General features: G+C 39.7%; 3 protein-coding genes across 3 annotated transcripts in view; 1 reads left to right on the forward strand and 2 right to left on the reverse strand.

The window, feature by feature from the left end:
• Positions 1-16,589, forward strand: part of Flo2 (flotillin-2) — a 419,882-nt gene that overhangs the window by 199,914 nt on the left and 203,379 nt on the right. The window lies entirely within an intron of this gene.
• LOC114252888 (glucose dehydrogenase [FAD, quinone]) lies at positions 10,460-13,716 on the reverse strand. The gene is made up of 2 exons (XM_089733966.1): positions 13,576-13,716; positions 10,460-12,347 (listed from the first exon to the last, which is right to left on the reverse strand). The coding sequence occupies exons 1-2, from the start codon at positions 13,714-13,716 to the stop codon at positions 10,638-10,640; spliced, it is 1,851 nt and encodes a 616-aa protein (XP_089590092.1). The 3' UTR covers positions 10,460-10,637.
• On the reverse strand, positions 13,773-14,303 carry LOC114252891 (uncharacterized). Its single transcript, XM_089733972.1, has one exon. The coding sequence runs from the start codon at positions 14,301-14,303 to the stop codon at positions 13,773-13,775; it is 531 nt and encodes a 176-aa protein (XP_089590098.1).

A 16,589-nucleotide genomic window follows, 5' to 3' on the forward strand; every position in this document is an offset into this window, starting at 1 on the left:
CTATTTCCCGAATGAGTTTTATTCAGAGGTTTTGTTTTAAAAGCTTAGTATAAAATTAGAATATTCGCCAAGTGACCAAAAGAAAATATTGAAGGCAGAATTCAGCAAAATGAGGTAGGACCTTCTGCGTTTTGTTAAAGGCCCCTGAAACACATATGATACAAGTACTTGCACCAGGAACCTTATTATTTATTGCTTAAATTAATCTAAATAGACTTGGATAAACTGTGTCAATGGGGATATGCTTATGATATGAAAGAAGGATATCAGTGTAGCCTACACTGTGTAGGGAGGATATATGATAGGCCTGAATGAAAAAACGTGAAATGCCGCACCGACCCCATATAGTGGGATAGTGGGATAAGGAAGAGGGCAAAAAAAAAAAAAAAAAGAAGACTGGTTCTCTTTTATTCAGTTTTGTAGGATTGGACTGCCGTTACCAGTATAACTGCTTTGATGAAATGTCATTAATAGATTAACAAGACTAGAAATCATCTATATATTAATACGTGAAGCAAAAACTGTATCCCTTTTTACGAAAATTGCGCGAACGGAGGAGTATGAAAATTTCCACACTTATAGAGAATATAGAGAAGAAGTGCACAATGCTAATATTTTTTTAAAATAATGCATAAAAGATACATTAAATCAATAAAGAAAACATTACACCCACTACATACCATGTATTTGACGCACACACGCATGCATACTATTTATTGTCAAACTTTTGTTCTTGACGTCTGTTGTCAAATTGAGAATAGAATATGGTTTGTCTTTCTTAATATTTTTTATAGTGTAGTCTTAGCGAAATTTGTGATTATAGAAGAATAAAATACAATCATAATAGTGTACAAACTTACAATTCCAACTAATTATAGTAGAATTTCGACTACTGCGAGACCTCTAGTTTTGTTTATTAAGCATAAAGTAACACGTATTTCGTTGAACGTGAAATCTGTCACCTTTCTACAATTGACAACGTAAGTCTGTTTATCGATACCGAACGCGTTTAGATATCGATAGGAAACGATCATTGGATTGAGTGGAAAGTCTTGGGAAGTACCGACAGATAATTGGATACGTGAGAGGACGATGTTTCGCAAGGATTGCGGGCTCGAGACTGGCGTGCCTCCGTATGGTGAGTGCGTTTTTCGGAATTTGTTTTTTGTTTACTGGTGGTAGGACCTCTTGTGAGTCCGCACGGGTAGGTACCACCACCCCGCCTATTTCTGCCGTGAAGCAGTAATGCGTTTCGGTTTGAAGGGTGGGGTAGCCGTTGTAACTATACTGAGACCTTAGAACTTATATCTCAAGGTGGGTGGCACATTTACGTTGTAGGTGTCTATGGGCTCCAGTAACCACTTAACACCAGGTGGGCTGTGAGCTCGTCCACCCATCTAAGCAAAAAAAATAAAAATATTGTTTTTTTAATGTGAAAAAATTGTGAATGTGAAGTAGGTACATTAATTACTAATTACACATTGATTACTAATGAAAGGACTTCAAGATTAGGACGAGAATCACATATGGAACAACTGGATAGGTATGCTGTTTCATTTTTGCTTTTGATTTTGAATTTCGTTAGGTATACCTTATAAACAAAAACAAAATTTGGATCATTAGGTATACCTTATAAATAAAAACAGTATGGAGACAGACATAGATGTTTCTGGAAGAAACGGAAAGTTCATAATGGGACGAACCACGTAATCCGTTGCAAAGCGACTTTCACAGAAACTGCGTTTATTGTTTGTGTGTACAAACTATTACGTTTCGATTCTCTTGCATTGTTCGTGAATAATTTCGATCTTTATCTCTCTACGTTCGGTTAATGATCGAGTCGGCTTACCTATTATTTTATTTATTGTCGATATTGCCGAAATTTGATGGGGCACTAATTATCTTGGTTGCTGTTTATATGTATGCGGTTAAGTTGGTATCACTTCGTTTTTTATTCAAAACAACATTAAACCCGTACAGCTCCAGCGCCTTCTGTCTGGCCTGTCCCTATGAGAGCTAAAAAAATTTAGATCTCATTCGTACCACCACAAGCTCATGCTGGGCATCTTTGTATTCTATTTTCAGATTGTTATTTAATAATCTGTATTTCTCAACAAATAATTCTCCGTAACAATGTTGTTTATCACAAACGGCTTTTTTCTTAAATATGGCGGTTAATAAATGGATCCTGTGTATCTGGTATATTTTACTGTAAGTAATAGTTTTAATTTCTGAAAGTTTTTAAATACCGCTCGCTTATATTCGATAAAATCTAGTTAGCTCATTATTACTGCGGGCGCGGAAGGCCCATTCTCGGCGGTCCGTGCTCGAGTCGTGGTCGAGGCGATTGGCCAACCCCACGTGGGGGCTACGGACCGTCGAGGCGGTTTGCCCGGTCTTTGATGACTGGGTGAATCGTGGCGAGGGACGTCTCACCTTTCGTCTGGTGCAGGTGCTGACCGGGCACGGATGCTTCGGGAAGTACCTGCGCCGGATAGGGGCTGAGCCGACGACGAGGTGTCACCATTGTGGACACGACCTGGACACGGCGGAGCATACGCTCGCTCTCTGCCCCGCTTGGGAGGTGCAGCGCCGTGTCCTGGTCGCAAAGATAGGACCTGACTTGTCGCTGCCTGGCGTCGTGGCGTCGATGCTTGGCAGCGATGAGTCATGGAAGGCTATGCTCGACTTCTGCGAGTGCACCATCTCGCAGAAGGAGGCGGCGGGGCGAGTGAGGGAAAGCTCTCCTCACTACGCAGAAACCCGCCGCCGCCGAGCAGGGGGTCGGGACCGGGGTCGTATCCGTGACCTGGCCCCCTAAGAGCTAGGGGTCCCACCCGTTTTGTGCGGGGAGGGACCCAGACGTGGGGTGGCGTGCTCTGCACGCTCACCCGCAATAGGAAGCCGGGTGATGGTAGACCGCGTTCCCCCGACCGCTCTGGGGGAAGGTGTAACGCGGCGCCATCAAAGCGGGCTCTCGGCCCGCTGAACGAGGGAACCGGTGGTCGTGTCGCTGGCGGCCACCGGTCCGGCGTCCGTGGGACGGTGGGATGGATGTAATGTGCTCTGCGTCAACCCTGTCCCGCCGTTTCAATAGCCCCGACTGGGCTCCGGCCCGGTCCGAGGTAGGGCGCCGGTTGTGAGCGGCAGGAGTTTTTAGTGAGGTTCAACTCCCACATACCCCACCTGCCGCGCGGGTGGGGATCCGGCGATTTTCTTCTGTGGAAAAAAAAAAAAAAAAAAAGCTCATTATTACAATCTAGAATACATAATAATAGCTGTGATTATTTAAAAAATAGGCTCCTCATTCGACGCTCGGACACCGGTTGCTGAACGACAGGGGGAATTTAGTTGGTTCAGACAAAAAAAAAGACAACCCCGACATGTGGAAAAAAGTTCACCCTTCCTTCTAACCCAACAAGCTATGGATATAGTTAAACAACAAAATTTAATAAAAGGCAACGTTCGCGACAATACCTCGTCTGTTTCCCAAGAATATCATGAGAATGCATATTCTAAGCTGACTTAGTAGATATAAAGCGAATAAAATCCTTAACAGTTACAAGAATTATAGCGGAAACATGACAACACACGTAAGGTCTACGTAACCAAGATTAAGTCATTCAAGTGTATTACTATACGTCATGTCGCACTGTGTTTACTTTTGTATTTTTAAATTGGTGTATTGGTCGTAAATACGAAATACTTACGGCATGGTTATTAGTTGCGAGCGTGGCCCATTGATATTACATAATTTATCAAGAAAGCTTTCATTTAATAAATATAAAAAAATATAATCGCGGATCAATCCCACACGGCCATTTAAGCCCGACCTAGGATTCCCTGTTCCCTGGGAACCAGAGACGGATATAAATACTTATATACGTTTAAATAAATAGATTTCAGATACTCTGACACATTATTCACTATGATTATTTTTGGCATTGCCATTAGAAATATTATTAAAGTTTTATTAATTAATTTCGATATGTAATAAATAAGTCATTTATTAATCTGATTTAAGTTTCATTTCGTTTTGATTGTGTATATGGACGAACGAACAAAGGTACTCTATCTGGTCTAAATGGATCGCCGGTAGACGAACACAATGTGAATGCAGTCTGTCATTTGAGACGTGTGGTTTAAGTATTATATGGTCCTCAATCCGAATCCAGCCCCCTCGTGTTAGCCTAGGGCTCCGAAAACCAGCACAAAGGGCCTGTCGAACACATGACGCATTCGCGCGACGCCGTGATATATTTTCTTAATAGATTATTAGCTTATCACTCAGATAACTGACATATGCCAAATCACGAAAGCCCGAATCAATTCGCGTCCAGTCTTGCCGCGGTATAAAAACCCAACAGATTGGTTTCGAATATACTATGGTAAAACCATTGTTCCAACTCTTCAAATTGAAACGCGTACTCTATTGCCTATTGTTTGTTATCCGTGCGCGCATAAAATACCGCCTACCATCAGTAATTATTCGTGCGGCTCTGGTAAATCTTGAAAAGTGTTTAGTAATACCGCCTACCATCAGTAATTATTCGTGCGGCTCTGGTAAATCTTGAAAAGTGTTTAGTAATACCGCCTACCATCAGTAATTATTCTTGCGGCTCTGGTAAATCTTGAAAAGTGTTTAGTATCCAGTCATATTCTTATGTCACATTCTGAACTTACCCAACAATCACATTCCAAGCAACTTCGTTACTGCGTAGCACGTTTACACATTCGGTTGTATACGTGACCGCGACCATGTGGGTCTTTGGAGTACCCTCGCAATTCGCTCGTGGAGACGGGTTAAATAATCAAATCCAAAATATTATGTGCTGAAAAGTTTGATATTTGTCGTGGTATCGTGTAGCAAGTATCGTGTTACCCGAAAACGTGTCAAACTTGTTCTCGAAAATGACTACCGCAATGACAGAGTAACACAATTAAATTAAAAATTAGGTAAATTTGCGTTTATTATACACGTTCGCTGTGGCGTGTTATGCGGCCACAGCTTTATCTCGCGTTTCAAGGCAGGACAATGAAACTGGAAGTGATATCTCCTTAACACGTTGACTGCCACGTATGTAGGTCACCAGTACCCTGCGTGGTGCACTGGAGTAATTATGTCGATTTCTTTCTTCTATCCACGATCTTCTTACTAAGGCGCCGGAATAGTAGACTCTGGGAAAGCCGCATCCGTAGATTCTTCTCAATCGTGTCTCTCTTGACAGAGTGGTCGTTATCGTCATGTAGTGTTGGAAGGGGCAGACATGATGCGTCTCACGATGTCCCGCCATCTCTCCCTGCTCGAGGCCATTCTACTGCATTCATTTAAGGGACCTCCCACTGCAGTTTCAATTTGGTCGGTCCACCGCATTGGTGAGATCCGTAGATACTGGGAATGAATCTATTTCTAAGAGACCTAAAATAGTAAAACATACATTAGCAAACAAAGAAGGCAATCCAAGCGCTTAGTAACAGAAATCTACATAGTTACTCCAGTACGCCACGTAGGGCACCGGTGACCTACACGTCAGTCAGCGTGTTAATACGGAGACTGAGTCGGTCGCACAGTACCTAGTTAGCGTCCCTGGGCCGATGGTTCTAGGTTCGATTCTCAAACGGAATAAATCCGTATGATAAACATATGTATGCAGTTGGAACAGCGCCCCTAGCGGCAAACGTAGGCAAACTTTTCAACTCCATACAAATTTTAATTAACTTTTACGCTATCGGGAACGTTAAAAAACTCACACTAAGCACACTGCTCTTTGTTTGAATGTTTAATTTAATATTATATAATTTAATATTATGTATTTATTTTTATTGCAACAAGGCTGTCCGCTATCTGCTTCCAACGTATTCTCGCGTACTTCGGCCACATCGCTTGTAGAGACCCCGATAACTTGGAGAAGCTGATGGTAGTTGGTCAGGTTGACGGCAGAAGATCACGCGGACGCTCACCTACCCGCTGGTCTGATCTGGTTAAGACGCTCACCGACCTGCAAATAACCGAGGCTATAAAGACCGCCGAGGACAGGGAGACGTGGGGAAACATTGTGCATCGAGTGGTCCACATTTTAGATTAGACACGACCTTCAGTAATGAAGAGACCGACTCAGAAGAAGATTTACTAGCAGATGCGGCCACACGTTGCTGTGGCTAAGGTTTCTGTTTCTAATAACACGTGGCCGGCTATGCTAATATCAAAAATTAACAAATTAAAAACAATTGGTTTTCACTGTATTGCGTTTACTACGAAATAAATTTCACATAAACTTTAGCCTCAGCAACCCGTTATGACACTAAATTGTAGCTTATGTGAAACGTTGGTATTTTTAACACAACGCCATCTATGAGATATTAATGTCAGACAGTGTTACAGATTGTCTATAAAAACTGATTTAAGGCGCCATCTGCTTTAGACTTATGAAACTTACAAATAATAACAATAATCAACATAAGAAATAATTTTATTGTTAATTAATAAATATTGCGACCATTAATCGAAATAAAAATCATCCTATGGCCTAAGCTAGAACAGAACACATATTTAAAAAGAAAAGAAGTTAAAATCGTTTCAGTAGTTTAGGTGTCCATCGCGGACAAACAACGTAATACGTAATTTATATATATTAAGATTTCTACGTATGTCAATTCAGTTTCAGTCTTAGGTTCCCATAGGATAGGATTCTTTGTTTATTTATTGAAGTTCTTCTACTTCCTAGTCGTACAATCTTGAGAGAATGGTCGTGGGCATGCATCAGTCGAATCCTGTGATACCGATGCGACGCCATGTGGCACGATTATTTAAGCAGGTTATGGTTAATAATTGGCTTGATATTTGTACAGTGTCTATATTAACGATTAGATATGCTTTCACGACAAAAATTCCAACTAACCAATGAGCGTCACAATTTTTTTTTTTTTTGTAACATGTTACGTAATTAATAACAAGCATTCTTGCTAAATAGACAACGAGATCATCAATAACCAAGTTAGTTACAATGTCTAGGCAAAATAATTTCGATTCATAACTGACTTATCGTTTCAAATAATAAATTAGTTTAGCTTTTTTATTTTTTATTGCTTAGATGGTTGGACGAGCTCACAGCCCACCTGGTGTTAAGTGGTTACTGGAGCCCATAGACATCTACAACGTAAATTCACCACCCACCTTGAGATATAAGTTCTAAGGTCTCAGTATAGTTACAACGGCTGCCCCACCCTTCAAGCCGAAACGCATTACTGCTTCACGGCAGAAATAGGCGGGGCGGTGGTACCAACCCGTGCGGACTCACAAGAGGTCCTACCACCAGTAATTACGCAAATTATAATTTTGCGGGTTTGATTTTTATTACACGATGTTATTCCTTCACCGTGGAAGTCAATCGTGAACATTAGTTAAGTACGTATTTCATTGGAAAAATTGGTACCCGCCGGCGGGATTCGAACACCGTTGCATCGCTAGATACGAATGAACCGGACGTCTTATCCTTTAGGCCACGGCGACTTTAATACGACTTAATGAACGTAAAATAATTTATTACACTCGATGTTGTATAATGACTTAATTTACCTAGATTCGTGCTACTGTATCTGATAAAAACCTGTCTGTTGCACACTTGATACTTGTTGAACGACTCGTTTGATTTAGTAATCATATTATTATGTTTAATTCAATCGTTTTATTAGGACATCAATCAAACATTGTGGCGCCGCCTCTAGTCGCTTTATAACATCGCGTTATGAATCTGACAAATTATAATGGGCTTCTCATAAATTTAATAAAAATGTATATTTCTTTTATTAAGACTTAGTCGCTGAAAATACTGTAATGTATTTGATGTTCGCAAGTATTTGATTAAACACATGATATTCACGGAATGATTGGAGCCTCTGGGTCTAGATGCGTGAGCTTTGTATCATCTCTCTACATGATAGACAGTTATGAATTTAAGTCGACGTGGTCTGAAGGATAAGACGTCCGGTGCATTCGTGTTGAGCGATGCACCGGTGTTCGAATCCCAGGCGGGTACCAATTTTTCTAATGAAATACGTACTCAACAATAGTTCACATTTGACATCCACGGTGAAGGAATAACATCGTGTAATAAAAATAAAACCCGCAAAATTATAATTTGCATAATTACTGGTGGTAGGACCTCTTGTGATTCCGCGCGGGTAGGTACCACCACCCTGCTTATTGCTGCCGTGAAGCATTAATGCGTTTCCGTGTGAAGGGTGGGGTAGCCGTTGTAACTATACTTGAGACCTAGAACTTATATCTCAAGGTGGGTGGCACATTTACGTTGTAGATGTCTGTGTTAAGTGGTTACGGGCTCCAGGAACCACTTAAAACCGGGTGGGCTGTGAACTCGTCCACCCATCAAAGTAATAAAATAAAAGATGATCTCCCATAAACCCCGCACAGGGATCTCGTGAGGATATTCGGACCCCGGCCCAAAAATTAAAGCCATGCCCACTACATGAGACGACTGCGTTCATCTCTAGGGCGTTAAAAGAGAAAATGTTTCCTTTAACTTGATGGAACTGGCTGATGATACCAGCGCCATCTGTTACGTAAAGTCTGTACTACGTAGAGCAAAATTTATTTATTTACAGCAAATCGACAAGATTTACATGATTTCGGATCGTCCAGATCAACTATCGGTGCTTTTAGGTACCATAAGCACCGGTCACCGTTCTCGTCGAACTCGTCGCTTGCTACGAAGGTTCGGCGAGGATTAACCCTCAGACACGGCCCGCTGAGTTTTTTGCAGGATTTTCTCAGTGGGTCGCGCTTCCGATCCGGTGGTAGATTTTTTATTTTTTTATTGCCCGTATAGACAGACGAGCATACGGCCCACCTGATGGTGAGTGGTTACCGTCGTCCACAGACTTCAGCAATGCCAGGGGTAGAACCAAGCCGCTGCCTACCAAGCGATCCGGTGAAGCACTTGATCTTGCTACGGCTAATGTTAGCAAATTCTCTCAGGTTTGGCCCGTGAGCTCACCTACCTGTTCGATTAAGCTGGCATAACCCTTCGAAACTGGTAGTTTATAGCATAGGTAATAAATAAAAAAAAAGACAAGAGTTTATTGGTAACGGTAATTTAATTACTCATATCGGACCGCAAAATTCATGATCTTTGTTGTTAATTGCGTTTTAGTACATCTTAAATATTTTAGTGATAGTGTTTAGTGATAAAAGTGAACAGTAATCAAGGGCTCGTAAATGAAAAAAGGGTGCTAGTTTTGTGGACTAATTTTAGTCACATGTCTTTTTTAATTTAAAAGTTACAAGTGTAAAAGTGCCTAAAGTGTTTATGCCGTGCGTGTCACGTATGCTTAAGGAATATAACGTATGGGAGATTATCGCTTTACCTAATATAAAAAATTATACGACACAAATAAAAAAAAACTGCTTAAATTAATTTGAAAGTCATCTAATAACTGATTTAATTTTAAAACGTTCATCCGATATCAGAATTAATTTAAGACAGAGCCATCTATTGTCACACTTGAAAATGATTATTGTAATGTCAAACTTTAAACAGAAATAGAGTTTTATTTAGTCATGAGATGGCGCTAGTAGGTCGTACGTGCTACTCAAAGATAGATGGCAATATAATATTGATAAAAGTTACATAAGCTAGGTAGGTGAAAGGCTTGTATACTTTTATTTTCTAGACTTTTTTATTAGCATTTTAGTACAAACTCATGCTATATGGAGATAAAAAATACAATGATGTTTATAACCATATGTACAAAGATAATGAGAGTTTGATTATTTTTTAATTGACAATATAGACGTAGGAAACAGACCTCATGATCCATCTGATGTTAAGCATTTACCCCATAGATATCGTAAATAGACGTCGCCTGAATTAGGACGTCTTCCTTCGTCTTATCTAATAAAAAATTCTCGTGTCACAATGTTCGTTCCCATACTCCTCCGAAACCGCTTGACCGATTCTTATGAAATTTTTTATGCATATTCAGTAAGCCTGAGAATCGGCTACTATCTATTTTTCATACCCCTAAGTGATTAGGGTTGTCCACCCCTAACATATTTTTTTTATTTGGACTTTTTTTTTGTTATAATGAGGTATTATGTGATTGAATGAGGTTTTGTTATTTTTATTATATATTCCCTCATCGTTCACAGCACTACATACCTCTTTCACTCATTTACCACATCCTTACACACTTACAATAACTTAGTTTTTTTTTCTACACTAGAAATTCCCTAGAAATCTTATATATGGCAAAACAATGTTTGCCGGGTCAGCTAGTATTGCTATAAAAGAACGGAAATTTTCTCAACCCACTCTTTGTCTGCCAGAAGGCATAATTGCATGAAGCCAAATTAAAAAAAAGAAACGTAGGAATCTACTCGTTCTCTTTTTGAACTCATTTCACAAACTTCAGATATTAATGCGTCAATCAAACAGCAAGAAATTTATTCATTATTTAATTAATTAAAGACTTTGATACATTACAATAAAAAAATTAAGGATACTTTTAAACTTTTACATTATTTACAAAGTGACTAATAATTACAGAAATTAAATAACTAACATGTAATTACACTTATGAGTATTTTGAATTTTCTTAGTCTTTAACACTTAGCACTGTCATAATACAAGCCAGTCCTCCTTGATCATGTCCGATGCTTTCTCAGCTATCATGATGACAGGAGCGTTGGGGTTGCCACTTATAATGGTCGGCATGACACTCGCGTCCACGACCCGCAGGTTGGCAACACCGTGCACTCGCAGCCTTGGGTCTACAACAGCTTCTTGATCATGTTTCGGTCCCATCTTGCAGGTCCCGGTGGGGTGGTAAATCGTAAAAGTGAAATGCTTCAAACTGCACTCCCAGTATTCGTCACTAAAGAGCACGTGGTGTTGGCAACCGGGCAGGGGAATGTTGTGGGGCCTTGATCCGTACCTTTGGAAAGAAGTGGTATTCGAAATCGCCATAGCGATCTTTATGCCTTCCGTCAGTACTTTGATATCCTCCTTGTACGCGAAATAGTTAGGCTCAATCGAGGGGGGCTGGAAAGGGTTGCGACTCCTCAATTTAACCCAGCCGGAGCTTTTCGGGCGCAGAAGTAACGGAAGAATGGTCCAGGTTTCGGTATTTTCAATGGGCTTGTACACGGTATTATAAACTCGATCTCGCAAATTCAAGATTTTTCGGATCTGTTCTCCGCCATCAGAGTTCACTGAACTAGGAGCGAAATGGAACTGAATATCGGGCCAAGCTCCTGATGGCGGAGCGTATTTTGTATTGACGAAAGCCAATCCTTCAACGCCTTGGGTCGTCATTGGTCCCTTTTCAGATAAAATGTAGTTCATGGCCACAGCAAATGTCTGGAATCGGTCCTTCTTGAACGTGACGGGCTTGTTGACTACGAAGGTCAATCCACCCAAACCGACATGGTCTTGTAAGTTGTGGCCGACTTTCAAATTCGCTATCAAAGGAATGCCGTGTTCCCTGAGGTGTTCCGCTGGTCCAACCCCGCTAAGCATCATTAGGTGAGGTGTTGCCAATGCTCCGGCCGACATTATTACCTCTCTTTTGATCCTGACTTTCTGTTTGACGCCGTTGCGAATGAACTCCACCCCATATGCTTGTTTTTTGACTGGATTAATAAGTATTCTGGTGACTTGTGCTCCGAGCGCAACGTGAAGGTTGTCCCTATGTCGCACGGGTCTTAGAAACGCTTTGGCTGTGCTGCATCGACTCCCGCGCCTCATAGTCGCTTGCGTCAACATAAACCCAGTCTGTTTCGCTCCATTTATGTCTCGGTTCTCGTAACCCAGTTCCATGCCGGCTTTTAAGAACGCAACTGATAATGGAGTACGCCATGGTGCTTCTTGAACGGTCAGGTATCCACCGGCCGCGTGATACGGCGTGTTCACTAAGTAGGGGTTCCGATTGTCTTCTGATTTTAGGAAATAAGGCAGCACGGAATCGTACGACCATCCAGGATTACCGAGTGCCTCCCACAAGTCGTAATCGTTACGGTTTCCTCTAACGTATACCATGGCGTTGAGTACGCTGCTGCCACCTAGAACTTTACCTCTCGGCCAATTACATCTATCACCGTTCATGGCTAAACAATACGAACGATTGTTCGAAGGTGTCGTTTGGAACTTCCAGTCCATTTCGGAGAGTTGCGTGTAGCCCGCCAGTGCGGGGATGTCGGAGATCTCGTTCTCGTCGTATCCCGCCTCGAGGAGGAGGACGGTCCAGTTGCCGATCTCGGAAAGGCGCGACGCAACCACTGCGCCGGCTGAACCTCCCCCCACTACCACGAAGTCATAAATCGGCATCACCTGAAAAATGACAAAATCGGACTTATTCAAACTGATTCAACTACCTTATATTCTCGATGATACATACAGACATAAATATTTTATTAATTCAAGTATTATGTAGTTATTTATACTCTGGGAGTAGTGAATCTATTTTTTTCTTAATTTTTATTTAGAAAGATATAGAGGGTAAATTATATAAGTCTTACATAAAAATCTTACAATTTTATTTTTCAAAAATGTAATTTATGTCTGTTATTGTGTGGCAAGTAGAATATTTTTCAATAGAAATATAATAATATCAGTTCGCAGATTATACAGTTCAGTGTGAAATGAACCGATGTTAGTTTCTCGGAATTACGCGTGTTTTCACATTTACTAGAGGTCCCGCGGTAGTCGAAATTCGACTATAATTAATTGGAATTGTAAATTTGTACACTATCATGATTGTATTTTATACTCCTGTAATCACAAATTTCGCCAAGACTACACTATAAAAAATATTAAACAAAGGCAAACAGTATTTAATTTATTCTCAATTTGACAACAGACGCCAAGAACAAAAATTTGACAATAAATAGTATGCATGCGTGTGTGCGTCAAATACATGGTATGTAGTGTGTGAATGTTTTCTTTATTGATTTAATGTATCTTTCATGCATTATTTAAAAAAAATATTAGCATTGTGCACTTCTTCTCTATATTCTCTATAAGTGTGGAAAATTTCATACTCCTCCGTCCGCGCAATTTTCGTAAACAGGGATACAAAGTTTTTGCTTCACGTATTAATATTCATATATTTATAACATTGTTTTAAATATCAATGAAAATAATTTTTCTTTTTATTATTTGTTCTCACAAAAGTTTTTTATTATATTTTCGCTTAAACAGGGGTGATAAGCTAGGAACTAAAATCATTGAAGATTTGCTTGTATGTATGTACGTATGTAATACTTGAACATTCTGTTAATAGTAGAGTCACATTAATTTGGCACTTAATTTACACAATTGCCTCGAGGAAGCTATAAAAAAAGCAATCTGAAAAATGCAAATTGTAATTAAAATGCTTACGATTGTGTAAATTACGAAAATTTTTATGTTTCGTTAAATCGAGTCCTAGAATAAATTACTGTAACATTAACCTTAGCGCATTTGAATGTTGAATGTTGTAAATCTTTAATCATATTCACAATCTAATGTGAAGCAAGCGATGCTAATCAAATAAATAATAAACGAGAGATACACTTACAGCATTGATGTCCGTAACGTAGGATTCCGGGTCGTATTGTTGGTATCTGAAGTACGTGATCCCTAATGCCAGGAGTGGTATCAGACCCAACACGGTAATTGGCGACGGTGCCAAGCTCGCCAAAGCTCCTGCCGCCTCCATATCTACCACTATACATCTACTACTAAGCTACTATATACAACTACAAACTATCTACTCTAACTCCAATCCAATTTGCCCTTTTGTTCCTCTTCCGAGAGAATCTTTGGAGTATAATTCCTTATGCCGGACTTTTTCGATGACCCAGTTTTAAACTGTCCTTTATCGCTTTCGTCCAGATAACTCATTAGTCGGGCACTTTTCAATTCGTCCTTCTGCAGTTGGATAAGTTGATTCCTGTAGCGTTTCTCCTTTGGTAGCTTCACTGGTTTGTAAATGTCTTTGTTCGCGTCTTTGTAGTGATCGTTTTTGTACAGAGAGGTGCCGTAGTATCCGCTTTTCGATGAGACTTCGGATCGGCACTCGCAGGCGCTGGATCCGCTCCGGTATCCACTGCTCTCGGTGGAGTGGTCGCTCTTGAAACTGTCGGCGCTCCGTCTCGCTCTCTGTCGTATGTATTCGTATTCCTTGCACTCGTATTCGCTTTTCCTGCAGTCGATAGAGTTCCTGTATTGCACAGGATCTTCGTATTTGTTCTTGTAGCGTCTCACTGGACCGTTGGCGTGTACGTAAGATTGCTCTTGTCCCATTTTGCGACGTGCGATCGCGCTCTCGTCTTTTGGTTCCTGGAACGAGAAATTTACGTGTTTATTTGAAACTTGTATGAATGAATATAACGTTAGTATGAAGAACATTGTTTCCAGAATTATTATCTAGATTAAGACTCGTATTTTCTTTGTTTTTCGCGTGTTGTTGACATAAAATAAAATTATAATACTTTTAAGGTTTAATGACGTATCTATTGTTTCGAATACTGCACAGTTTTCTTGGTCGCGGACGACTGTAGTCCGTAAACATATGAAAATACGAGATTAAATAACAGTAGTTTTGATTGGATTAAGATCAATCTATTATAAAGTAAATTAAAAGTAAAGTTACATGTTAATTGGTAGATTATATTTTTCGGATGTGTAGTGTAGCTTTAAATAGCACTACTTTATCTCTTCCCGTGTGTGACATAAAAAAGGACTAAGGCACAGCATGGGCAGTGGCGTTCTCTGAGTATCCAATTGACAATTGGATTTAACACACTAGTTGATCTGTGCCCAATTCCCTACTATGCCTTCCAGTTTGAAGGATAATTTTACAACACGGATAAAACTTCTTTATGCTGTATTTAACGCAGAGACATACAAAAGAACATATTATTGCAAATACCGTCACGAGAGCAATATTAATTTTCCATGCATAAATATTTTTTTTTATTTCAGGTATGACACCACATCACCCTACACAAGTATGTGCAAGATTACTCAAGAAGAAAATAATCGAATTTATTAAAGTAAACTCCAAATTTTTGGATTGCCGTTATTTTCGATAACTTTAAATGCTCCCTCCTCTAACGTAAATTCTTCCTCCTCCTCCTTCTCCAAAATTATGTTTTAACAGTATATAATACTAAATAAAAATTATCTATATAAAATCATTCGTATTTCGACATCTGCCTATACAATTATCTTGCTTCATTATTTGGATTGTCAAACGAAAGGTTTTTTTTGTTCCTTAGCCGCAGTAACCGGAGCGAGATGCTTAAATATAGAAAAAATACAAGGCATTTATATCAATTGCATTACATTAAAATTATGATTGTTTTTAACGGGTGATTGAACCCTCAACGGTAGATACGACGACCGGCCTGGCTATTCTTACCGCGCAGCAATCGCTCGTTCTGGTTCGAAGTGTGGGAATACCCGTTCTACAATCCACTAATTGAGACTTAAATCTGACATTACAAGGTGGTAACATTTTCTTTAGCGGTGGGCGGTTGCGACTCTGAACCGTTTACAAACACAGTTTTCTGTTCCGCGGCGATGAAACCGTTTGACGTCCCGGATCAAAAGTCTCCGTTGCACAAACCGGTCATCGAACTGCGTGATGCAATTTCTTACATTAGTGATTAAATCGAACCTGATACCGCCGACAATACAATGACACACACAAATACAATCCGTCGCGTGGTCGTTTAACTTTTGTTCACACTTCACTAAACAATTAGTCAACTTTTTGGTATTAATACTATTAATAATATCAGTTTATGACATTAAAGTCACTTCAATATCAATGTTAACGATACCCACTTTCGTGGTGTCTTCTATCTTTTATCAAAACTTCGACGGTGACCCCCACCAGCCGTAACGTATAATGAAACTTACTTAATTTAAAATTGGCCAAAACAGCGTCAGATATTCGCCTAGCAAATCTGCGATAGTTGATAAGCTAGGGAGCGGATTTTAATCAACAAGAATCATATCCGGCCTCATCATTCGCTGTTCAGTCGAGTCAGTTAAGACCCTTCTGATGGCAAACGTTACTTGGCTCGAGAGTGTTGAAGTACTATTTGTGGTAACATCTTCATAGCCAGTTTTAAAACAGGGCAGCGACATCTATTGACGACAAACGTAAACTTTATTCAATGACCGTGACAACGTAACGTGGCCTTGAATTACATTTACAAAACACAGATAGCGCACAGCTGCTGTACTTAAATCAATATTTCATTTCGTATTTACCAATTAGATTACCGTTAAATGCACCTTCAATTTTTTAAGAACTGTGTCACTATTATAGACCGAGCTAAAAAAAATTATTACATGAATCATCGGGTTATCTCCAAGAAAAGAATAAGTCTGTTAATAACAATGATGTTTATATGCAATTTTAAAATGATTTCATTCTAGTAAAGATATTGTATTATTGGATTATATAGTAAAGCTATTTATGTAGTCTGTATAATATATAGCTTTGTTCATTTGCGTCTATTAACTATATCTATTGTAAGGAATTTTGCTATGGAAGGTTTATGGTCAATTATTGCA

This window comes from Bombyx mandarina, chromosome 16 (assembly GCF_030267445.1).
Source record: "Bombyx mandarina strain Sakado chromosome 16, ASM3026744v2".
Taxonomy (NCBI): Eukaryota; Metazoa; Arthropoda; class Insecta; order Lepidoptera; family Bombycidae; genus Bombyx; species Bombyx mandarina.

Excerpts from the sequence above, each read along its gene's own strand:
- LOC114252891 (XM_089733972.1), bottom strand. The coding sequence starts at position 14,303 with ATGGGACAAGAGCAATCTTACGTACACGCCAACGGTCCAGTGAGACGC.
- LOC114252888 (XM_089733966.1), bottom strand. The coding sequence starts at position 13,716 with ATGGAGGCGGCAGGAGCTTTGGCGAGCTTGGCACCGTCGCCAATTACC. Across the intron at positions 12,348-13,575 it reads ACGTTACGGACATCAATGCT|GTGATGCCGATTTATGACTT; the intron begins GTAAGTGTATCT and ends GTCATTTTTCAG.